Here is a 24,219-nt window from a genome sequence, read left to right as displayed (position 1 = left end):
TAGAGTAGGTATGAACCGAGGACGGCTAGATACGCAAAGTACCTTGTGGTGGTCAGGCAGGGTAAAGGTACCTCGCTTGGTACATTGGTTAGACGGGAAAGAGAGTCACGCAAGTGCTGGTCCCGGGTATGGGTACGTATGCTTGTCCTTGGGCTTGACTCCTGGCAATGGCATGGGCAAGCAAACAGAACAGGGTTGATGCGACTTTGCTGTGTCTACACTATGGAAGCATGGATTACCTGGTCTCGATTGAATGATTATTCTCTGTACCCGTGTTCCTCCATGCATGGTGCACTGTGGTAGTACTGAGTAGACTCTGAACTGCTGCACTGCAAAGGTGAATAGCCGCACAACAAACGCCCACCACCACCACCACCGCCACGACGTCGATCACGACCCTGACTTTATAGAATGCCAGTCCGACCACATTCGATGCTACGTCGCTGTACCCATATGACCAAATCCATTCTAACCAACAGACCTTAGCTAGAGCTAGAGCTGCAGCATAGCTTATCCGTTGGAAAGCAAAAAAGAAAAAGAAATGCGACATGAACAGGAGAGCGGGAACAGGAACATGCGGAACTTTTGAGCCGGGGTGGTAGCAGTACCTGCCTCAACTTGCATTTCCTGAGTACGTACCTTGCTCTAGATTCCCACCTAAGGCAAGAGAAGGACGGGATGTAAGTGGGTCCATTTTCTGACGTATCTGGCTTGTATCGCCGGTCTGATTTGTCCTGTCATCCCGGCCCGCTCTTGCCGCAGAATTGCAGCTCACGAGACTTGGCAGGTACTTGTGCTGGGGTACTCTCAAGTCTGTCCGCGCCTTCCTTGCACTTGCATTAGAAAGCAAGCCACCTCCAGTTCCCCGTCGAACCGTCCACTGCTCAGTGACTCCGGTCGCCTTAGTACACAGGCACGAAGGCACGCCAATCCTCGTCTCCTCTGTGCAAAGCTACGAATGCCGTCTTCAGGCTTCACCACCTCTGATACCTCTTTCTCTTTGGTCAGATATTCAGTCCGCCATCATCTCAGACATTTCACCCGTCGCTCAACCAATCCACTGGCTCGTTGAAACTACTTCTTCTTCTTCTCGGAGCCGGGCAGTTCCTCGGGACCCAGCCGAACGAACCATCTCATGAATGCCCTCTCTTTGACCCTCATCGAGGACCGACTTCGCCGCATCCCCCAGTGCTTCGCACGCGACCCTCACAACCCTCTCGACACCCATGTCATGCTCGTCAAGGCACCACAAATGCATCTACATATCGAAGACTTACCTCTCAGCAACCATCACCTAAGCTTTCTGGCTGAGTTCCCTAGGTGCTAGCAGCCACTCGAATAATCTCCAGTTGCCGGTCTGGACGTGCTTTCGAAGAAGACCTATGTCATGGTTTGACGTACACCCTTTCGCATGCACAATGTTGGGCCGGAGTGTCCCAGAAATACAGGTTGCGAGCTGCAAACTCTCATGCCCCTTGATGCACAAGGAGAGCCAACGGTCACAGCAAACAAGTCGAAAGCCAATAGACTCTTGCAGATTCAGAGTACAATGGCACATGGCTGCGTCGATTCAAACAACTTTCAATCTCGAACCGTCTGGTCTGCCGCCAAAACACCAACCCAATCCGCGTCGCCTGTCTCATCCTGCCCTCACCTGCGGATACCTATGTCCTATGTACACCACCTTCAAAGACTTGTTCGATATGCTTCAAACTCAAAAGATTAACGGGCTCCGCCCACAATCAACATAGGACTGCGACAGATCCGCGGCCATCCCGTTCACACCATGGACCAATCAATGGCTCAGTTACTGTTGGCCGTGCTGTCAAATAACACCTGGGCAGCGCATCAATCAAAGGCTCCAGTTGAGCCTTCAATTTGGCTGAGTATCCGTTCTCAGTATGGAGCGTCATCGTGGCATTCCACACAAGAGACGGAAAGACAGAGCCACTTCGATCCTCCAGGCCCCTGCGTGACACCAGATCGCTGCCACAAAACCCCAATTGGGCCCCTACTCCGGAAACGCCTCGTGGACCGAGCTCTTCTTCTGCCTCCTTCTCGTGCGCGAACCCGCCGTCGCACCCGCAGCCGTAGCCAGCTCGCGCCTCGCCCTTCAGAAGGTCATCGCCACACGTTGCTTGCGGAAACACGTCCCACTCGACGACGCCTCTTTCGTTGCTTCCATATCTAGCGGCTCGCCACGCAGCCACATCAAGTATCGGACTTTCCTCCATCTGCCATACGACGACATTCTCTCCGCGAAGAGCTTTGGCCAATGCTTCCGCTTTCGATAGGTAACAATGTTCTCTCTGCAGTCAAGCCTTCTTCCAATGCATGGCACAACCATGGATGCCAGCTTTTCGTTTCGAATAGCGGGGGTCCTGGCCGAACACGTCCGCTCTCGGGGAAAGCATGTCACACCCTGATTCATGCAATTGCAACGCCGCCAGTAGAACACGACTCTGGCAGTCTCTCGTCTTGCCTCAGGGTCGCATTCTGCTAGACTTTTCCCCAACAATAATTCAGATCAGCATTGCAGGCTCCAGTGGGAATGAGCGCTGATTCTGCGGGCCGCTGGGGGCCTGCAGCATCGACGGAAGAGTCCCGCAGAAACGAATGCTCCAGTGGGCTGGGATCCTTCTTCATGATCCCGGGCCTCCTGGCGGCTTTGCAAGGATGAGAGGAGCAGCTCGTTTTGTTCGACAGGGGCCTGTGGATGGATTGCACAACTCGTGGCTTTTCTGACGGGGATCCTTGAACGTCGATGAGCCAGATCAACGCACGTTTCCTGAGCCGCACCTGCTTTGCCCAATACGTTCGAGAAGTAGCTGGCGCAACGCGAGCATGGACCTTACAAAGATCTTGGACCAAATGGACGGGACATCTTAGATTTTGTCTCTCGGAGACTTGACAGGAGCAAGAATGGACTCAGATGCGCTGCAGGAAGACTGCTGTCCGCGCCAGAGCCGCAGTCCAACGGAAGCTACACCAAGATCGAGTACTTTGCCGCCGGAAATTTTGTTGCAGCTTTCAAGGATTGCTTGGGCCCTAGGGCTAGGCTCTCTGCCTTGTGGAAGCAACGGCCAAGGCTTTACCAGAGCCAGCACAGCTGGGCAAGTTTTTCAACAAAGATATCAGCCCGTATTACTCTTGACATCGCCCGAGGTGGTGCGGTCTCGACGTCTCAAGCCCTGTTGACGAGCGCCTTTCACCACGTGGCGACGAAGTCCCTGCCGGATGCGGGCGGTCAGAGTAAACATTACTGAACGAACAGGTCCCCGCCAGACCACCCCTCAGACGGTTATATCACAGTGTAAAGGGCAACAAAGACGACGGTAAAGCAAAATAGTCGAATGAGCAGATGGCGTGTAGGACGGTGGAACTAATTTTCAGATCCGTCTAATGGCAAGCCGCGATCCGGAGGAGTGGTATGATGGACGACAGAAAACCGCCAGATGGGTTAGTCGCACAGGACCAGGGCCCCGGAGGCAAGCAACAGGTACAACCAGACTCCACGAGAGGCAGAAGTGCCCGCAGATTGACCTCAAACACTTTGAAGTAAACTTTGGAATGGGAGGCTCTGTCACGCGCTGCACCGCATAGACTAGCATCCTGCACCAAACGTTTTGTTTCTCCCAATTGGGTTCAAGGTTTCTGCACCGGCGTCTGGCATGACATTGCATCAGCCATAATGGGACTCGATTGGATCTTACAGACACCGCTCTCGGAAGAGACGTTGCATGTTATGAAAGAGTTTTTTTCTTCATGTCTCGTTTCGGGACTGGCCCTGCCAAAGGCGATCATGGTTCATGCGGGATCAGAGCAACATCGATGAGTTCAGGACTGCGATGGCAGACGATGTTTTGGGGTGGGATTGCTGATCATTGTGTCAACAGTGCCTATCGCTCTCACCCTCGTTCCTGGTGGGTAGGGGAAGCTGAGGGAGCTGAGGTGATGGAGGCTGAACATTGTGTTACACTCAAGATGCCAGACCTTCAAGCTGGCATTTATTTTCCGAGAAGAAGGTTCTCTGATGATGGCGGCTGCGACAGGAGAGATGAGACGATATGGCCTGCAACACGCTGTATCACGGTTGCAAAGTTTCCGGCTTCTTTTCCAATACCCATACTAAACGACATGTCCGATAAGGGACAAAAGAGGCAGAGTCGCGATGCAGTTGGAGACGGTGGGCAGGGTTTCTATGTCTTGCATAACCGAAGGCTAATTTTCGACCTCGGCACGTAGTGCGAAGCCGTCGCTCGGTCGCGGCAGCTGGTGCAAACCACGGCGGCCGGCAGCATGGAAATAGCCATGGCATTGGTAAGAAACAGGAAAAGCGTACTTTTATATGGACTTAGGTAAGGATGGGCCCATATCGGGCCTATATCTTTACATCGGCGAAGGGTTCATGGCTAGTCTCGGCCAGTTCTCGCCCGGCACGCGCAGGTCTTGTCTCAGGCGGCAGGTTCTTTGGCTGTTGTGTCTCGCTACTGCTGAAGAATCGAACCGCTTAATGAGCGTATTTGTCTACTAGCCCACCAGACTGACCCAACCTGCTGTGGATAACGTCTGTGGGCGAGTTCCTCAGCCTCGACTACCAAAGTCCGAAGACTTCCTGTTTGACTTGGTCTGGGTAAGGTCCATAGCAGCCTACCTACTACCTCAGCACAGTCAGTGGGGCAGGCTGATGTCTTGACTTCATAGGCTACGGATCCCTAGGTACGGATACCCCATCTATTTGACTACGGATACCCAGTTGCAAAGGATAGTTCCGTTTCATCTCGTCTCGTCTATCCGTAGGCGGGCTGTCAAAACCAAATAAGCTGTCACATCTGACGGGTGGTGGAGAGCTGATCTTTACTATCTTGATCCGGCGACAACCGGGCGAGACATGGACGCTGTTGATAGCCGGTGAGCAGGTGGAGCAGGGAGGCGAGGTCTGTGGGGGACTGTTCGGATTTGACATCCCGTTCAGTATCAAGAAAAGCAGCAAGCAGCAAGCGAGAGAGGCAGAGGAAGGGACAAGAAGCCAAAAGGAAAAGAGGGACAAAACCAAAGAGGTTTGGGCTGTTAATCCTGGCTCGCCACGTTTTCTGCAAAGGCACGTCGCACGTCGCACGTCGTACGCCGCATATTCCTTCTCTATGCCTGCAGTATCCGTACAACAGCGGATAATTCCCTCAGGGCTTGTTTGCTCTGGGCAGTGGCCCGCAAAGCCGATGACGAAGGCTTGAGTGAAGTTCTGGACAAGGCTCAGTCCGAGAGCCCAGAGGACTCAGGCTCCGGGTTCCAAACTCACAAGCACGAAATCCCGGTTTGGCTTCGTGTCGTTGGCAGCACCGGCCAACAGGTGCTCCCTTCGCGATAAGCGTCGTTGTTGGTGTGCAACGGACCGACTGGGCAGGAAGAGTTGGGCCGGCATATGGGGTTGACAGGCCGCGTTCGTGAGACAGTCCGCGAAGGAAGGGATACCGACAGACGGTCTGGGAATCTCTGGGCTGTCAATCGTCCAGGTCGGATTGCTAACCGTTCAACCCAGAGCCATGGAAACATGGCATTTGTGTGCGCCCGGATAATGGATCGATCCATGACTCTGGTTGACATTATTACTGTTGACAACGTCGAATACGACGTACGTGCTGGGCCTGGCAGGGCAATTAAAGGCAAGGTCACGAATGTATTGCGCTGGTATTCAGACACTGATGTGGGCAGAGTCAGGAACCTGACTGGCGCCATGAACCGGATCGAAGTGCGTCTGGTGATGGTGAGAGATTGAGGAAATCTCGATGCTCCATTCAAAGTGCCATCTGGTGGGCTTTAGCCAATGAGCCAATAGGCCTCACCGTGAGTTGTCCGTGATGCACTGGAAAATTGGAGCCCCGAATTTTCAAAACGAGGCCACCCCCGGAGCCACAAAAATTTTCTTGCAGCGCCTTTTTTTTTTTTTTTTTTCGCTCACCTTGCCCGCACCAGCGCTTGTTGACGGCGGGGGAGCGCGCGCGCACCTTCCATGGTTACTGGTACAGATTCTCTCTCTGCAGGCCCAGCACACACACCGCACATCGGCAGGCCAACCACACAACACCTCTTTCTCTCCCACGACGTCAACGCACATTTTGATATCGGACAATCTCAACTTTTCCATCCTGGCTTTTCTTCGTCATATAACACCCCTCCCTTCTCAACTACTGCGCCTGCACCAGCATCATCTGCCTCGATTGCTTGTGCCTCTGCCGACCTGTCGATATCTACACAATCTACACAGTAGCCCTGCCAAACCCCCGTCTACCGTCAAAATGAGCGAAATTGCCCATCCTACCATCCAAGGTTCGTGCGGTCCAATCCCCGTCTTTCCATCCATCCATCCCTCCCCTCCCTTACTCAAACAGATCTCTGTCTGTTGTTGTTGTTGTTGTTGTTGTTGTTGTTGTGTGTTTGTCTGTTTGTCTGTCTGCCTTTCTGTCTGCGGCTGCCCGGCATCCGTCTGCTATCGTTGGCATTGGGTGTATGCTACTTATTACTCTGTCCTGCTGGTCGATGCTCGTTACTGGCTCTTCCGACCTCTGTACGCACCCGTCTCAGAATACCCCGCCATACAAAAAATGTCTTGAGCACCCCGCCTGTCGTCACCTTGGGGCCCTTGGGAACCTTGGGGGGGTTTCTTCGCTAAGAGCCCACGCAACGGAAGACGGAGAATATCGCAACCGGGAAGCGGGCCCCCATGAGCGGCCTTGTCTCGTTCGTCCATACCGCCCTTCATTGGCTCAACTGGCAGACGGATTTTGTGCCGTGCGGACTGCCTGCACCTGGTCAATCGCCAACGAAACCTCCCGCAACTATTGACGGGTGGCTTATCCGTCCTCTTCCGGGTCCCCTAAAACACCTTCAGCCCTGGCTCCTCCACCGTCTGAGCGCGCATGCACTATTCTTCATGCCACTTTCGGTTAAGCAATTCGTCAGGAGAAACCGAGAAACCTCGCCTCTTGGTTTTGCAGATCGTTTGTCGAATATGGCATACCTCTCTTGCTGAGGTGACATTTGTACATTGCAAATATGCCGGCTTATGGCTGCTCCGGGCACGGCACTTTTCGGGATCGGCAATGACACAGAACACACAGACAGACTGACTGACAAGAGTGGATGCGACAAGATGATGCCCTTTTTTGGAAACAAATGAGATGAACGAGTCGAGACCGCGCGCTAACCTGATGAAATGATGTACAGATGGCTGGTTCCGTGAGATCTCCAACATGTGGCCCGGTAAGTCACCCACACCCCCTCAACTCAAGCATCGTGACATCGTGAGAATGAGAGGACGCCGGGCAATGCTGACAACCTGCCACAGGCCAGGCCATGACCCTCAAGGTCAAGAAGGTCATTCACCACGAGAAGTCCCAGTACCAGGATGTCCTCATCTTCGAGTCCACCGACTACGGCATGGTCCTGGTCCTGGACAATGTCATCCAGGCCACCGAGCGTGACGAGTTCTCCTACCAGGAAATGATTACCCACCTGGCCATGAACTCCCACCCCAACCCCAAGAAGGTCCTCGTCATCGGCGGCGGCGACGGCGGTGTCCTCCGCGAGGTCGTCAAGCACGAGTGCGTCGAGGAGGCCATCCTCTGCGACATTGACGAGGCCGTCATCCGCCTCTCCAAGCAGTACCTCCCCAACATGGCCGTCGGCTTCGACCACCCCAAGTCCAAGACCCACGTCGGCGACGGCTTCAAGTTCCTCATGGCCGTCGGCTTCGACCACCCCAAGTCCAAGACCCACGTCGGCGACGGCTTCAAGTTCCTCGAGGAGTACAAGAACACCTTTGACGTTATCATCACCGACTCCTCCGACCCCGAGGGCCCCGCCGAGTCCCTCTTCCAGAAGCCCTACTTCCAGCTCCTCCACGACGCCCTGAGGGAGGGCGGTGTCATCACTACCCAAGGTTGTACGTTCCCATTTGTTCAGGAATATCGAGGGGAATCAAGGAAGTCTCGGGTCTCTGAAGAAAAGACAAGACAACGCCGCAGACACCACTACTACCTGGGAGTGGTGCCTGCTTCTTTATCTTTCTTTGGGCCTGTCCTCGATTCTCCCTACGAGATACCGATATATTGCCCAGTGGCATGCCGGTGAGACTGGGTTGTGTGAACCTGGATACGCTTTGAACTCTCCTTTGTCTATTCTTTCAAAGTGTTGCGCCTACTCGAGACTGTTATTCTCCTTCCTCCCCCTTTTCTGTCGGCGCTCATCCAGCCTGACTCTCTGTCAGAAGGCGCTTCTGATTCTTGACGACTCTACTGTTAAATCTAGAGACCAGGACGTGCTAACAGCATACACCAAACAGCCGAGAACCAGTGGCTCCACATGCCCCTCATCTCCAAGCTCAAGAAGGACTGCAAGGAGATCTTCCCCGTCGCCGAGTACGCCTACACCACCATCCCCACCTACCCCAGCGGCCAGATCGGCTTCATGGTCTGCACCAAGGACGCCGGCCGCAACGTCAAGGAGCCCCTCCGCAAGTGGTCCGCCGAGGAGGAGGAGAAGCTGTGCAAGTACTACAACGCCGACATCCACAAGGCCGCGTTCGTCCTGCCCAACTTTGCCAAGAAGGCTCTCGAGTAAATGCAGTGCTCGTGAGGTTGGTGCAAAGTACGAAAAGACACGGATTCATGAACTCATGGAGGGGTGCGGAGGCTCGGGATAGGAAGGATGGGGAGAACGTCTGGCGGGAATGTCAATAGATGGGAACCCAAAAGAAAAAGTTTTTAGTCGTAAGACGCAGAGGTTGACTCTAGCGTCGCTCAATATATTTTGTTGAGTCCAGTATGTTCTGCCCTGTGATCAACATCACAAGTGATTCTATGTTGAGATAACTCCGTGTCCCTTCCGTCGGGTACCCTGTTGTCGCCAACTCCGTGTAAATCTTTTTGCTCCTTTTCTCATCCAATGCTATGAGTAACCCGCATCTTGTCTTCTCTCTCTCTCTCTCTCTCTCTCTCTCTCTCTCTCTCTCTCTCTCTCTCTCTCTCTCTCTCTCTCTCTCTCTCTCTCATCCGTAGACGATTTCCGTTACTCTCTTTTGATCCCATGAGACTCCCGCCCCAACTCATCACTTCCTTCTTTCACCCTCTCACTCTGATCTTCATCCTCATCTTCAACTCCCTCTTCATCCTACCTTCAACTCACTCCTCATCCTATCTTCACTCTATATCTCCATCTTCACCCCCTACCAATTACATCCTCCTGCAAGCAACCCAGCAAGCCTCTCCAACCAAACCCGATCAACCTCATCGAACCCATCCCTCTCCGCGCAATCCACGTCGATAATCGCCACCAGCTTCTCTTCCCCCTCCTTGTCCTTGATAACGATGGGCACCACGACCTCGCTCTTGCTATCCCCGTCACACGCAATGTGCCCCGGGAAGGCGTCGACGTCGGCCACGAGCTGGGTCTGGCGCGTGGCGGCGGCGGCGCCGCAGACGCCGCGGCCAAAGGGGATTTGTTGGCAGGCGACTTTGCCCATGAAGGGGCCTAGGATGAGGGATTGCTTGGTGGTGGTGGAAGAAGAAGAAGAGGAGGCTGGGTCGAGGACGTAGAAACCTGCCCAGTTTACTGCGTTTGAGGGGGCGGGCAGGGAGTGGTATGCGTGCCAGAGGAGGGAGGCTGTGTTTGCGAGGTTGCTGTACAGGTTGAGAAAGGAGGAAGTTAGTTTCTTGGTTTCTTTTCTCTCAAGTTTTTATTTCATCTTGTCCTTCCGTCTCTCCGAGATTGTGGAGAGACTAGTTGATATCGGAAATCTTTTGACTTACGCGACCTGTGAGAGTGTTAGTCTGAGTAGATGAGATGAGAGAGAGAGAGTAAGAAGTGCAGGATGTGACTTCTCTAGTATCTAGGATACAAGAATGCAAGACGTACCCAGTTCCTTTGACCGTCGAGGAGACCTTCGGCTTGCATGAGGACCTGCTCGTAAGCCTCCTCCTTTGTCACGCCATTGGCGAAGTTTGAGGCGTCGGCGTGGACCTGTCGTTTTCACTCTGGTCAGTATACACCGACAGAGTAAGGTAAGGTAGGGCTTAGTAGATTTTGGTAGTGCGCTCAAGGATATGAGATGTGCTCACCATTATTGCCGGAAGATCTACAGTATTGAGTACAAATGAGAGTGTGGATAAGCCAAGCTCAAAGCTATCTTCCCTGGGTAAAGTAGGTAAGAAAGTCGAGGCTAGGTTGGTGAGTCAATATGACCAAGCATAGACGGGTTGTTGAGTTGAGACGGGAAATTGTGTGTTGAAATCCTCTGGTCCAATCACGTCATCGCGTTCCCGGTGAGCTACACCTCGGTGAGCCCAGTTCCCTCCCTTCGGGCCCGAGTTTTGTCAGCAACCCAAGAAAAAAAAAAAGTGTTACATTTCCACCGCCCCGGCCCTAAACGTCTTTGATGGAGAAGACGGAGGAACCGGGGGCCATCGGCCGGCTTTGAGTGGAGAAAGTCTGCCTATTCACATTTGACGGGTTCCGAGATGTTTTTTATGTCCGATCCCGATTTCAAAGTGCTTTCTTTCCCGCTCACAAACCGAGGGTGCCGACTCTTACGATACCTACCTAGCTAAGAGGGTGGGAGACGTGGGAGGGTAGCACAGCACCACGCTAAGATGCTTGTGTAGGGCGTGAAAGCTATATGGTTGGCGCAGGCCGGCTGCGCGGGCGGGCGGCGGGATATCTAGGTACAGATCGATCGACATGCGTGCGCGAGAGAAACGTGATGTCGAAGCGAGCCGAGGAGCAGCCATTCCCGATTGACAACTGCGATTTGTTCTCAGAGTACGAACGTCCCCTACAAGCCTAGTAGACTGTAGTATCCAAGTTCGCTGAGGTAGGGAATCCAGGTCGGAGGTCGGATTCGGATGAAACTCCGTCCATGACTTCATTCTCCGCTAACCTCGCGTGCCCGCTGGTGTGACAGCTCCCTTTGCGAGGTCAGTTTAGCTGAGCTGAGGTTAGCTCTGCAGGAGCTTGAGGTGTTTAGGACCTGAGGTAGTCTCTATAGAGTATAGAGATAACGTCTTTCCCGCCTTGGCCTCTACTCTTCCTTTCACTGAGTCAAACATTGCGGGCATCTTCGTTTTTCGGACATTTGGTCAACTTGTAATTGACCTCCGGCCTATAGAAGCTGTCGCATCAAGGGAGAGCTCAAACCTACCCAATAGCTCACCCCGTCCATAAGGCAACTTTCCCGAATAACCAACAACTTCACCCTTCACCTCCACCAATTAAGCAGCACATCCCACTTACTACATCGACACAATGTCGTCGGAACCGCAACAACACCAGGCCCCCCGCTTCTGCGCCGACTGCTTCAAGGGCACGCTCCGCGGCGACACCGAGCTCAAGGGCACCGTCGAGACCGTCTACGGCCTGCCGACGTACGTCGCGCGCCCGGAGCCGGGCCGCGGCGAGCCCGCGGGCGTCGTCGTGATCTTGCCAGACGCGATGGGGTGGGAGCTGCAGAATACGCGCGCGCTGGCGGATGCGTATGCGAATAGGATTCCGGCGGTGGTACTGCTTCCTGAGTTAATGAATGGTGAGTTTTTTTGAGAAGTTTCATTCTTCTTTTGTTGGCTTTGGTATGCGGGATTGCTTTGGACTTCTACGTTGTAACCTCTCGTCCTCGGCATGACTGTTTTGGTGATCGATGTGATGTCCCGGGCAAGCAGGCAGACAAGGAAGGGATTGAGACATCATAGTGCTCCAGGACGCGGCATCGTGAACTCACATGAGACACCCCCCCTAACCCACAACGTTACGAAAGCTACTGACACAATGTGTAACAAAAAAGGCTACGCCATCCCAGCGACCGCGCTCGCCATGACCGACAAAATGGAGGCCGAAAAAAAAGTCGTGGTGGAGAAAATACCTCCTTATCGCGCCCGTCATGGTCGCGACGATGCTGCGCTACTTCATCCCCCTCGTCATCGCCACCCGCTCCAGCGTCGTCGTCCCGCGCATAGAGAACTACCTCCGTGCAGTCCGCCTCTCGCCGCCGTCTCCCTCCTCCCGTCCATCTACCTCAACGTCCTCCTCCTCGTCCGGTGAGACATCCGCCAAGAAAGACACCAAGATCGGCGTCGCGGGCTTCTGCTGGGGCGGAAAATTCACCGTCCTGCTCTCACAGCTCGCCGCGGGACCGTTTGGCGGTGAGAGGCTCATCGACTGCGGCTTCACGGCGCATCCGAGCTTCCTCACGTTGCCGGGCGACCTGGAGAAGGTGGTGCTGCCGCTGAGCGTGGCGAACGGGGACGACGATATGATGATGCCGCGGGCGCGGATGGCGGAGGCCAAGAGCGTGCTGGGGAAGAAGGGGGAGGACTTTGAGATTGTGGAGTACGTCGGTGCCACGCACGGGTTTGCTGTGAGGGGGAACCCGAATGATCAGCGGCAGGCGGAGTTCGGGATGAGGGCGGAGGATCAGGCTGTTGGGTGGTTTCGGCGGTGGTTTGGGCTTGGTGCTTGAGTCGATGAGTGAGGGACGGGATGGGATGGGTTGGAATGGGACCAGGAATGGTTGATCGAGATTGGTTTGACGCGGGTCACCTTTCCATCACACTTCTAATGTAGCTACAGGTCTTCTGTCTTTCACTTTATGTACGCACAGGCTGAAAGCGAGTATACTAGGTTCCGGTGATGATAGGACTCAGATCGAATTTGAGCTTGCTGATGTTGCGAGGCTCACAACCTCCCCTTGATATCCTCCATATGTGAGACTAAAAACGTTGGCGGGCACGAGAAGCTCAAGTAACTACAAGCTAGTTTCAAAGTCAACCAAAGATATTTGAATAAAATTCAAGCTAAACGATAACTGATATTACATATCAAATAGCCACAAAGCACGACTCAAAACATGCCCACACAACTCAACATCGCTTAAAAGCAGAACTAAAACATCGTCAACAGCCAAAAAGGCAAAAAGATTTGGTTCTCCCCTTCCAGAATCGAACTAGAGACCTTTCGATGACAAGAGATGAACAATTACAGTCGAACGTGATGAACCAACTACACAAGGGTGACCAAGGCTGAGCCTTGCTCGGTGTGGAAGGCCTGCGCGAAAAATGCCTCAAGAAGTGTTTGCGTTGACCCACAGATTGATCCGCAATTCTAGGGTTGTGATTTCGGCTCTTTGCAGACAGTCCATTTTAGGTCAGCGACCTAACCGGGCACGTACGGATTTGTCTACGCGAATACAGTATGATTGCCATAAAGAGACAATTATGACTTTTCATATGCGACAACCCAGAGTAACGATTCTGGTGGTTCTGTGAACATCTGTTTTCAAGCTCGATAGCTCAGTGACATAGCAGACTCGCGGCACGAGGGACTCTTCGATTGGCCTGGCTGATTCGAGGTAGACAATTAGGTCCCAATGCCGGAAAGAAGCTTTCGGTTGTAGCACGTGGAAATGTTCGAAGACCATACTCAAAGAGATTGATGATCACCCCAACAATCGAGCTCGATTGTCCAATAGCCAGAACTGAATAGTCACGCCAAGGGGAAACGGCAAAGCTTGATTCGGCGAGAGCGGCCGCTCCCCGGACCCGACGCGGTGGGTGGAGTTGCGGGTGGGGCCGAGGCAAGGGGGTAAGCACTCCGATAAGCGATAAGCTTGTAGGTGTAATGAGTGACGAAACCAATTGCCCATTTTTCTTTAATTAAATTCGATATTTTGGCCATGCCCTTTGGCGTCCCGCGCGACCCGGTCCGAACCCCCCCCTTCACGAACCTCAAACCCGCAACCTTCAACCCTGAAGTTTCCCTAATAACCACAACTTTTCTCACACGTCTCATGCAATGAACCACGGCACGACGCTGCGCGCCATGCGCGCTCCGTCCTCTCTCCTCTGCAGCAGCAGTAGCAGCTCCGTCCACACATCCTTCCTCCTCACCTCGATCGCGCGACAAGCAACCCCCTACCGTCGGCTAGCGAGCTCCCTCACGCCCTCCGAACCCTCCTACTCCTCCACCGCGAACAGAGACAAGGTCAACGCCATCGCCTCCTCCCGCCCAGCGGCCCTCGACCTCCCCGAGAAGAAACCCGACGCCTCAAAGTTTGGCCACCTCATCCAGACGGGCAAGGCCTACATCAAGTTCTACAAGACGGGCCTCAAAGCCGTCTTCTCCAACCGCCGCCACATCCAAGACGTCATCCGCGCAAAGAGCACCTCGGTTGAAGGCTTCCGCGCCCCCTCCGTCTTCACGCCGGGCGTCATCCCCAAGGGCTTCTCGCGCGCCGACTGGGTGCTCCTCTGGCGCGTGCGCCACGACGTCCTCCGCGTGCCCCTGTTCGGCCTCGTCCTCTTGGTGTGTGGGGAATTCACCCCGCTCATCGTCATCTTCGTCGACGGCGTCGTGCCGTACACGTGTCGCCTGCCGCGGCAGATCGACGCCAGCTTCTCGCAGGCTGAGGAGCGCCGGCACAAGTCGTTTGCCGACTTTGAGCGGGCTGCGCCGCTGGGCGTCGCGGGCACGCAGGGGACGGCCGCGAGGGCGCCGGCGAGGAAACATGTGCTGCGCAGTCTGCATATGCCCGGTATGATGTGGGATAAGATTGGTTTTATCCCGCCGGGTATGTGGGCGACCAAGGGCAAGCTGCGGATGGCTTTCCTGGAAGGCGATGACAGGTTGCTGGCGCGCGATGGGGGCGCGGCCGCGTTGGAGGAGCAGGAGGTGAAGATTGCGGCTACGGAGCGCGGTATCGACTGCGCCGGTCGCGGGGATGAGGAGCTGAGGAAGTTGCTCGATGAGTGGCTGCGCCTGACGGAGGCTGAGGAGAGTGCGGAGAGGAGGAAGCGCATGACGGTTCTCTTGACGACAAGGTATGGATCTTTTCATTCAAACAATGCTCAAATCGTACAATTGCTAACTTTCTTCACTTCTGCAGGACGGAGAATTGGCCAAAGGACCGAGACTTTGCTCTCCCCGAGTGGCATCTTTGAGTCGAATCACACACAGCGGACTTGTATAGTACCTCGCCTGGCAGACAGCACCAATGTCGTCGATAATTCTTTGTCAGAGGCTGCATTGCGGCAAGCGCCGGATTGTATACTACTACTGTATTTTACTGCGGCATAAGTAGAAGGATGGGCACTCAAAAGCATATGACGGGGCTCGGGGGTCACAAAAAGAAGGGTGGAGGTAGGGTTGCGGATAGACAAACCACTCTGTTCCAGACAGCAAGTAACAAATGTCAACAATTTTCTTTTAGACAACAACTTTGCGGACAATAGTCTCTGCATGTTCAGTGTGTCAACGTATTCCTGCAGGAATTCTGGATAAGGATATCCGATACGCGGCTAACCAGTGATCTATATGCCCGGCTCGTTGGCCCAACCTCCAAGGAGATACAAATACTAAGACTTGCCTCGCTGGTCCTCAGCGGTCAAGGTGCACTTCCGCCGTCCCTTTTCAGACAGTCGCGTCTCAATGCCTCGTCTCTCTGCGTTGCGTCGAAGTCGACTGCACTGGCGTTCGCCCATACCGTCTAGCCTGGACCTCATCAAAGGACGGTTTTCTTGGCCGCTTAGAACTACAGGCCAATGATTCCGTGGTGAATACTATACTACCCCCAACCAGTAGAACAAGACGCCCAAGATGCTCCCGAGAACTTGGATCAAGGATGAATACCGTTGTTGTGCGCTTTCGAGATCATGCGCAATTATGTCGAGGCTCGCTACAAATAGGCCCCGGAATTGAAGCCAATGAGACTATATAGCTCTGAAGGATTTTGGGTAGTATGATGTCTGGTGGTCTGACGTGTGAAGCGCAAGTCCGCGACGGATGCGCAAGAATATAGGCTTTCTGCTATTTCGTTTCTGCGAACCCCAAGATAATGGCCAGGTTCGTGGAAAGGGCAAACTACCATACTGTCACGCGAGCAAGAAACAAACAAGACAAATAGCTGGACCTATTGCCAAAAGTCAACCGTTGAAGTACAATATCGCAGAGATGTACCCAGTTATCAAGTTGCGTTCGACATGGAGAGGTAAGGTCCAACGTTTAGCTAAAGGGTTATTGATTAGCTTTGACTCTTGAAGTTCGGAAATTACCAATTTCCCATAAATCCCATGTAAAATCATGCTGTGTTGATAAATCAAGTTGATTCAAGTATAGCTACGCAAATTTGAAGTCAGAGTAAATACATGATTACACCCTCGCTTCCGGCCCAGAAACTATCCCAACCGACACCACGGGACTATAATTGCCCGAGAATCTGCGATGCGGATGCTGTAGACATAAATAGATAGGACGAACGATGACCTCGCAGAAGCCTCCGCATGGGTGTGAGGCATATTTCAACGTTGATCAAAAGTGGAAGGTAAGTTCGTTCTTTCACGGGCTGCTTCCATGTCCCAAGATCAGTCCAAAAGCCGTAGGTGTTGTCAACTGACTGATCACTCAAGGTAAGGTAGCCGAGAGACATCCAGAAGCCATGATCACAAGTCAGGCAACTGTCACAAGTCAGCGCAAACGAGCGAACAACTCTAATTGGATCAAAGTATGCACGAAATTCAATATTGTAACCTCATGAAAATCCCCCTCACGTGGTTCAAGTTCCCTCCAAGTCATCAGTCGTTTCCCGCACGATTTGACGAACCCATCTAACCCGCCAAGACCTCTCCAAGGAGGTCAAAAAGCTCTCAACTAAGCTTTCCTCCTCCCCATAATCATTTCTTAAAATAGACTTCTACCTTGTGCCTTTGTCGGACTAGGCAAGTAATCAAGAATCATTACCGCCTTTCTCTTCTCGCCCTCACTCTTCTTCCTCAGCTTCTGGCCCTGCTCGTCGGCAGTCTTGCAAAGAGACGTTGATCGAAAAGGAACCAAACCCCTGTCAACGAAATTCTGGTGCCTAGAGCCTAACTGCAAAAGAAGCAACCTAAACCCGCAAAGCTAGTATGCCCGTACCCGCTCCGAATTGGCTATCAGACCTGCATGTAATAGGCTAGTGAGACTACCGCAGTAAAACTAGCTCAGTAATACTAGTCAGGGGGGGATGTTTGAAAAGAAGTCGGGTCTTGATTCACCAAGCATCTCACATCAGCCCCAAAATTCTTAGTTTTCTGGTGCGCTTCTTCTTTCAATGGGACGAACCCCATCTCGCACCCGTGTGTGTGAGGTGGGGCCGTCGCAGCCCACGATCTGGGCTGCTGGGCATATCCGCGCGAGGAGTGTGACTGGCTCCAGCACATTAAGCTACCCCGGGGCTCCCCCCTTGCTGCAGATTTGCGGTAATGAGCGTGGTTTGGGCGATTATTCATACACATGCAGGAAAGAAATAAGAACTACGGATACATGGCACAGGGGGGGTGGTGGTTCGCGTGTTAGTGCGACTCGGACAGAAATCTCAGGATACGGAATTTGGCACGGAATAGTTTGATGACGATGAGCGGCACCAGCGCAGCCGTAGAAATCCTGTAGGGTATGGGCGCGCGATCCTAAATCGCCTCTTTAAAGACTCGGCCATGTCCCTACCACTGAAAACTCAATGACCCGAAAAGACAGAGGCACCGTCTACTCACTCCTTCGAGGACCTTTGCCCCCCTCTCCTCACAAAGGACGAAGCTTCTCTGGATCACATCGCATCATGAAGCTGCTGCTTCCCCTCCTCGCCCTCCTGGGCATCGGGGCCGCCCACCCGCACCAGCAGCACCCCCACGATGCCGTCGCCGCCGCCGCCGTCCTGGACTCGAGACAACAGACGTGTTCCGGCCCCGTGGAGAGTAACCCCTCCATCTGGTGGCGCGCCGCCATCGGCCACAACGGCACGGCGCCGACGAGCACGGACTCGACGTACCAGTACTACCGGACGGCGGTCCAGTACGGCGCCGATAACACGGGCGTCCAGGACTCGTCTGATGCCTTTAACTTTGCCATTGAAGGTGTGTATATATATATATATATATACCTTGCCTTGCCTTATCTGATGCTTCGATATATATATACACCCCAAGCCATTGTGGTCTGATACATGAAAACTGACAAAACGTACAAACAGCATGGAGCCGTACCGGCAACACGGTAACAACCCGCCCGGCCTACATCTACGTCCCGCCCGGCCGGTACCGCATCAAGCCGATCCAGATGCTCGTGACGACCTACCTCGTCGGCGACGCCCTCAACCCGCCCGTGCTCATCGCCGATCCGGCGCTCGGCGAGCAACCCGTGATCAACGGCTACGACTCCCACCAGGGCGACGACGGGTCCGCGACGAAGAATTTCTACATGGCGGTGCGGAACTTGGTGATTGACACCACCGAGATCGGCACCGGCGTCGCGGCCGTTGGAATGGACTGGAGCGTGTCGCAGGGGTGCTCGTTGACGAATGTCAAAGTGCGCATGCCGAATTTCTCGAGCCATATTGGCGTCACAATGGCGCAGGGCGGTTCTGGGATCTTGATTAGCGATTGTGTAAGTCTTATTTTCTCCTGTCTCTGTCTCTTATTCCCTTCGCTGTCAATGGCCTTGTCCTCGACTTGACATGTGTTGGACGCCCTCGAGCTTATGCAAAAGACTGACAATACGCCCCAGCAATTCGAAGGCGGCGCCATCGGCATCAAAGTCAACGGCCAGCAGTACCAATTCAAGAACCTCTCCTTCAACGGATGTAACGTCGGCATCTCCGTCGACCACGTCTGGGTCGCCGTCGTCCAGGGCGCCACCTTTGCCAACTGCAACTATGGCATCGACATGGGCCGCAACACGGCGGGCATGGTCTCTGTCGTCGATTCCAGGGTGGAATCCTCCTGCAACGCCGGCGTCAACAACCTCGTGACGGGCTACGGTCAGAATTCTCTGGTCCTCGACAACTTCCAGGTCGGCGGCGGGAGCACCGCGGCCGTCAAGTCTGCGAGCGACGGATCGACGCTGCGCAAGGACTCTGTGGCGGCCGGGCAGACGTGGGTCATGGGGTACGTCAACTCGAATAACCTGCAAAAGGGAACCGTGTACCCCATCGACCGGCCCGCCGCGCTGGTTTCCGGAGACCGGTACTTTACGGCGCCGCTGCCGCAGTATGAGAAGTATGCGCTGGATCAGTTCGTGAGTTTGAAGGGTGATGCGCAGTACCCCGTGTACGGCGACAACAGCCACAATGACGGGCCGAGCATCAACGCCATCTTGCAAAAGTACAAGGGGTGCAAGATCATCTTTGTGCCGCAGGGCATCTACCGCACCGAGGAGACGATCTACGTGCCCCCCGGAACCCGGCTGGTCGGTGAGACGCTCAGCATCATCAACGGTAGGCCATGCCTGAACCACTAGAGTCCCTTGAAACCGGTTACTGACTTGAGAATAGGCATCGGATCAAAGTTTTGGAACCCGGACGACCCTCAGCCCATCCTCAAGGTCGGCAACCCCGGCGAGACGGGCGTCGCCCAAATCACCGACATCACGGTCGAGGTAGCCGACGTCCTCCAGGGCGCGACCCTAGTCCAGATTAACATGGCCGGCGCGCGGCCCGGCGACGTCGGCATCTGGAGCAGTGTCTTCCGCGTCGGCGGCACGAAGCACTCGCTCACCAACACAAACTGCGGCGGCGCGGACCCGGGCGCGTGCAAGGCCGCCTTTGCGCTCATGCACGTCACCTCCACGGCGAGCGCGTATCTAGAGAACGTGTGGGGCTGGGTGGCGGACCACTCGCTCGACGGCGGCGCCGCGCAGAACATTGCCGTCGGCAGGGGCGCGCTCATTGAGAGCACCAAGCCCACGTGGCTGGTGGGAACGAGCTTCGAGCACTGCGTCTTGTATCAGTATAACCTCCACAACGCGCAGAATGTGTATATCAGCTTGGAGCAGACGGAGTCTGCATATTGGCAGGGTGAGGGGACTCCTCAAAGAGCGCCCAGCCCGTGGTCGTAAGTCAACCCTTGGTCCAAAATTTGTCGATACTCTGGATTGCTAACCCCTTTCCAACACAGCGTAAAATCAGCTTTCGGCGACCCGGATTTCAGCAACTGCGCGGCTCAGGGACAGGGCAACAACGACCGGTGCTACCGATCGTGGGGCCACTACATGACGGGCAGCTCCAAAGTGGTGATCCACGGTTCCGCGCTGTGGGTGTTCTTCAACAAGATGAACGACAACCAGTGGCAGAACGCGCAGTGCGAGAACACGGGCGGCAACTGCATGACCAACCAGGCTTACGCTGACGGCGCCAAGTCGACGTACTGGTTCGGCCTGAGCACCAAGAGCACCACCGCGCTGCTGTACGACAAGACTGGGGGCGTCATCTGGGAGGTGTTTGCGAGCGATAACACTGGTGGATGGGGAGGCGTCCTTGCCGCGTATCTTCGGGATACGGCAGCTTGAAAGTCTAGGGAAGGCTGAGTGACGTCTTGTGGTATAATTGAGACTTCGTGTATATATTGGAGGGAGGATGTAGATTTGGAGTTCAAAATCCAGGGAAAGATGCCCAGCGACAAAAGTTTCTTGCGTACGTGGGAAATCAACTGCGGCTAAAGTGGATGTAGGAAAGGACTATGATGAGTGTCAACAAATGATGGCCACAACATATCCAACGTCCATCGACTTGCCGTTTAGATATTGGGTGCAATATATGCAACCGCAGGTCAGACGACTTCATAGAGCAGGTTTTTGCTGGGCGTACATCGTCTGCTACAGCTCGAGATCATTTATCAAGCAGACAAGAGCTGACAGGAGTGCGGCTTGACAGTGCAAACGTCGTCAACATGTTACTTGTCTCTCCACACCAACCGTCTTGTTCATCCAAGTGGACTTCACAGTGCTATCCGATCAAACTGGTGGACTCGGCAACCGTTGCGAACATGGCAGGACAACATACACGTTGTGGAGAAAGATGTTGGACAAGTCAACGGGATGTTGAGGATGATTCGCCCCGGCCTTGTCACCTGTAGTAAGTTCGGCCGCCAGCGTGGCTTTGACTTGAACATTTCTGGCAAATGTGGTTTAGCCAACGGATCTGCATCGGGAGGTAATAGTATGGACGGCTCTTCCTGAATTTCAGACAGGGGTTCGCATGCTGCGGCACCAATGGGCGAAGGAGGCACGTTTCGACGCAGCACCTTGGTAGCATATCCGTACAAGCAGGACTCAAAGCCGGGGTCGGACGAACTGCCAGACTCCCGAAACGTTGATCAACCCGTGTCGTGCGAGGTCTTTCAGCCTCTTTGGATGGTGGTTTCCAGCCGAGGTCCCCTTTTGTGCCTGGATCTTGATGCGTGCCTGGGGCCTTTGTTCTCATGCACGCTGCATGACAGGTCACCGCACTCGGACTCGTTCTCGTGGGTGCTGCCCCAATTCGGCGTAAGGGCTTCTGGGGTGTTACCCCAATTTGACTTCCCTCGGCTGCTGTCAGATTGAAGAGAAGCTTGGGACGAATTGTTGGGGATCTGCAGCATCTGACTGGCCATCAACGAGGGCGGTTGCAATCAGAGATCGTGGCGAACCATCAGGGAAGCAAAGCATGAATTGAGTCCGAATGCGGAAAGCGATTCGGGTGTTGTAAGGTCGTCTGAAGCTTGTTTCGGGGAGAAATGAACCATAGAGTCGGGATATCTTGCCTTGCTGTGTATGTGCCGTCTTGTTTTGGACCTTTGATCGAACTTGATCGAGTCTTGTTTCCCTCGTGTTTTCCTTTGGAGCCTCGGTCTCTACGAGACATGACGAACGCTAGCTGAAGCACAGCGAAGAACGGGGATTGTTCCCTGCGGCATGTAGCTGGCATGTAACCGGCAAGGTGCTCAAGACAGTCGTTGGTGAGGGCCGGAATCAGATCCCTGGCAATAGGTAATGAGATCAGCGCCCCCATGGATCATTGTAACTCTCCAGCGCCGGTAGCAGGTATGTAGACTTGAAGCATGCTGTGGCTTCGAGGTCGTGCAACATGGGTGCGGGCGTGGGCATGGCAGGTTGAAGATGAACCAAAGCAAGGTCTTCTGTGGCGCTGTGGCTGGGGCACTCTGGTCACAGTTCGTGATTCGGAAACCGTGTCGAAGATGGCTATTCTAGAACCCAACTGTCAAAGTTGATGATGAGTGGTAAAGGACCAGTGGCTGCGTTTGATGTGTGTCCCGTCGTGGCAGCGCCTATGCTCGGTTCGATCGTGGCCGCCTGCCGTCCGTGACACCTTCATGATGGAAAGTCCAGTAAGGTAAGGTACGGATTACCTCAAAGGTCGAAGTAGCCGTAAATGACGAAACGAAGTATCCATGAGTCTCCGTTGGCGCTACCGCGGTGCGTTTCTCCAGCGGCCCAATGCGCGCCAGTCGGCCCCCATGAAATGGAACTGGCACGAAGCGTGCGGGAGTGGAAGAAGAATCCCCCAAAAGGCAGAATAAGTGCAGGGATGCGGTGCATATGGCTGCACCTGGCTGGGGTCAGGTAGGTTCCTTCCACACGGAATACGGTTAGGAACTTGGGTGGACCGTGGGGAACAGCGACCCACTATTCCTCTTCTGAGCAGGTAGTGAGCACTGAGCAGTGAGGACACGCGCGGGCACATGACGCCCTGCCGTGTGCTGCTAAATCGCCGAGGTTCACATGCGACGACTGAGCGTCATTGCTGCGGTGCGCTTAGCCAAGTAGCTTTCCATCACTCCGCCTCCGTTCCTCTCTGTTTCTTTATTCCTCCGTCCGACGACCCCAACCTCCGACACACGGCTTACCGTTGACACCTTTTTGTTCACTACTTAAACTATCCCGAGTCCCTTCCCCCACGTTTCGGCAATCTTTTCGCGATCTATCACATCCTACTGTCAATAATATATACCATTTCGACTCATTCTACACCAAGTATCTCTATCCTATAGTCACAATGGGTCTCACCAACGGTATGTCACTCTCCGGCAGGATGTCTCGGTCTCGGTCTCAATCGTTCCCAGCGCTGATTTTCTCTGCTTTCCTCTAGATAAGTTCCCCTCCTCGGCCGCTTTCGACGCCATCAACGATGCGCTCGGCTCCAGCGAGCCCGACCGCAAGGACGCCATCAAGCAGGGCAACGCCATCTTCGCCTTCACCCTGAAGAACTCTGCTGGCGAGACCGACAGCTGGCACATTGACCTCAAGGAGAAGGGCGTGGTCGCCAAGGGCACCGGCGAGAAGCCCACCGGTATATCACCCGCGCGCGGAGTGCTTCCCTCTCCAATATAGCCAGTCAATACTAACCTCAACTCAGTCACCCTCTCTCTGTCCGACGCCGACTTTGGCAACCTCGTCCAGGGCAAGGCCAACGCCCAGAAGCTCTTCATGTCCGGCAAGCTCAAGATCAAGGGCGACGTCATGAAGGCCACCAGGATGGAGCCAATCCTGAAGAAGGCCCAGTCCAAGGCCAAGTTGTAAATGTTTGTCGCAATGGATATTGCGTTGTCGGTAATACCCTGTATCATAACCTACCAGTTGGGCCGGCAAGTAGTGCTGGTACCTGGATGCGCGCCAAACGTAGCGTTGCCGTAGGAAATGAGACCATGATCAATCAATGAGCGCCTTGACAGTCATATGTTGCCGTGAAGATGATAGGTTCTCCATTTGAAAAGTTGCAAGAGAGTCGGTCGTGTTAAATTGTCAGTTTGTTCATGATGTTGTACGCGTTGAAGAAAAGCATGTGATAGTCTCAAAGATCGACTATTGTCGCGGGCCATCTAAGAACGAGAAATTCCTCGATGTTGAGAATGAACTTATGGATATGCCCCCGAAAGAAAGCAGGCCGGTACTCTACGACTAACAGGCTTTTTTAAACGGATGTCCGATGCGCTTCATAGATAAATTGTTTCCGTGACTTCGACCGCAACGTCAACGGTGCTGGACCTCAGATGGTGGAAATCCCCGAGTATTGCCGCCCCGAGTCAGGAGGCCCATTTGGGGTCGGAGCGCCGGCGCCGCCATCTTCACGTGCATTCTGCGCTCCGGCCGTGGTGAGCCGGATTTAGCCAATAATTGATTGGATGCTGTTAACCGTACGGAGATCAAGCTTGCGATGACCAGTCGATGCCCTTCATATGCATACCCATGACTTGAAGAGTGCCAACGAGCATATTTAACAGGTAGCAGCTAGGGTCTTGGTACTCGTGAGTGTCTCGTGAGCGAGGCTGCCGTCCGGTTTGGGGAATTGTGTTCCCCTGGTTTCAGTGTCGCAGTCGCACCGGCCAGACATACATCTCTTGGTGCAGACGCAAAAGGGTCAGGAGTGCAGCAGATTTG

At 54.1% G+C, this 24,219-nt stretch overlaps 6 protein-coding genes across 6 annotated transcripts; 5 read left to right on the top strand and 1 right to left on the bottom strand.

Annotated features, from left to right (window-relative positions):
- Positions 1–6,296: 6,296 nt before the first annotated feature.
- Positions 6,297–8,619, top strand: HER10_EVM0006492 (spermidine synthase; the record flags this gene model as incomplete). Its single annotated transcript, XM_035476075.1, has 5 exons — positions 6,297–6,327; positions 7,225–7,260; positions 7,346–7,638; positions 7,702–7,942; positions 8,342–8,619. 5 exons carry the CDS (start codon positions 6,297–6,299, stop codon positions 8,617–8,619), a joined length of 879 nt encoding a protein of 292 aa, XP_035338453.1.
- A 524-nt stretch (positions 8,620–9,143) lies between these two features.
- Positions 9,144–10,456, bottom strand: HER10_EVM0012126 (GAF domain-containing protein). The gene is made up of 4 exons (XM_035481527.1): positions 10,116–10,456; positions 9,913–10,017; positions 9,807–9,811; positions 9,144–9,677 (listed from the first exon to the last, which is right to left on the bottom strand). Exons 1-4 carry the CDS (start codon positions 10,116–10,118, stop codon positions 9,224–9,226), a joined length of 567 nt encoding a protein of 188 aa, XP_035338976.1. The 5' UTR covers positions 10,119–10,456; the 3' UTR covers positions 9,144–9,223.
- Positions 10,457–11,298: 842 nt separating this feature from the next.
- On the top strand, positions 11,299–12,773 carry HER10_EVM0009152 (dienelactone hydrolase; the record flags this gene model as incomplete). The annotated part of the gene is made up of 2 exons (XM_035478651.1): positions 11,299–11,579; positions 11,878–12,773. 2 exons carry the CDS (start codon positions 11,299–11,301, stop codon positions 12,503–12,505), a joined length of 909 nt encoding a protein of 302 aa, XP_035338719.1. The 3' UTR covers positions 12,506–12,773.
- A 949-nt stretch (positions 12,774–13,722) lies between these two features.
- HER10_EVM0011614 (uncharacterized protein) lies at positions 13,723–15,151 on the top strand. Its single transcript, XM_035481042.1, has 2 exons — positions 13,723–14,861; positions 14,927–15,151. Exons 1-2 carry the CDS (start codon positions 13,837–13,839, stop codon positions 14,979–14,981), a joined length of 1,080 nt encoding a protein of 359 aa, XP_035338938.1. The 5' UTR covers positions 13,723–13,836; the 3' UTR covers positions 14,982–15,151.
- Positions 15,152–17,407: 2,256 nt separating this feature from the next.
- HER10_EVM0002317 (uncharacterized protein) lies at positions 17,408–20,352 on the top strand (the record flags this gene model as incomplete). Its single annotated transcript, XM_035472033.1, has 5 exons — positions 17,408–17,924; positions 18,041–18,453; positions 18,574–19,282; positions 19,340–19,898; positions 19,962–20,352. The coding sequence occupies exons 1-5, from the start codon at positions 17,531–17,533 to the stop codon at positions 20,350–20,352; spliced, it is 2,466 nt and encodes an 821-aa protein (XP_035338073.1). The 5' UTR covers positions 17,408–17,530.
- Positions 20,353–22,590: 2,238 nt separating this feature from the next.
- HER10_EVM0009804 (SCP-2 sterol transfer family protein) lies at positions 22,591–23,504 on the top strand. Its single transcript, XM_035479277.1, has 3 exons — positions 22,591–22,853; positions 22,931–23,131; positions 23,198–23,504. Exons 1-3 carry the CDS (start codon positions 22,838–22,840, stop codon positions 23,359–23,361), a joined length of 381 nt encoding a protein of 126 aa, XP_035338778.1. The 5' UTR covers positions 22,591–22,837; the 3' UTR covers positions 23,362–23,504.
- The last annotated feature ends 715 nt before the right edge of the window (positions 23,505–24,219 follow it).

Source organism: Colletotrichum scovillei (assembly GCF_011075155.1).
Source record: "Colletotrichum scovillei strain TJNH1 chromosome Unknown Contig00001, whole genome shotgun sequence".
NCBI classification, from domain to species: Eukaryota; Fungi; Ascomycota; class Sordariomycetes; order Glomerellales; family Glomerellaceae; genus Colletotrichum; species Colletotrichum scovillei.
The sequence above is the reverse complement of the archived record's forward strand: the minus strand, read 5'-3'. Positions and strand labels throughout refer to the sequence as shown.

Excerpts from the sequence above, each read along its gene's own strand:
- HER10_EVM0011614 (XM_035481042.1), top strand. The coding sequence starts at position 13,837 with ATGAACCACGGCACGACGCTGCGCGCCATGCGCGCTCCGTCCTCTCTC. Across the intron at positions 14,862-14,926 it reads ACGGTTCTCTTGACGACAAG|GACGGAGAATTGGCCAAAGG; the intron begins GTATGGATCTTT and ends TCACTTCTGCAG.
- HER10_EVM0009804 (XM_035479277.1), top strand. Across the intron at positions 23,132-23,197 it reads CACCGGCGAGAAGCCCACCG|TCACCCTCTCTCTGTCCGAC; the intron begins GTATATCACCCG and ends ACCTCAACTCAG.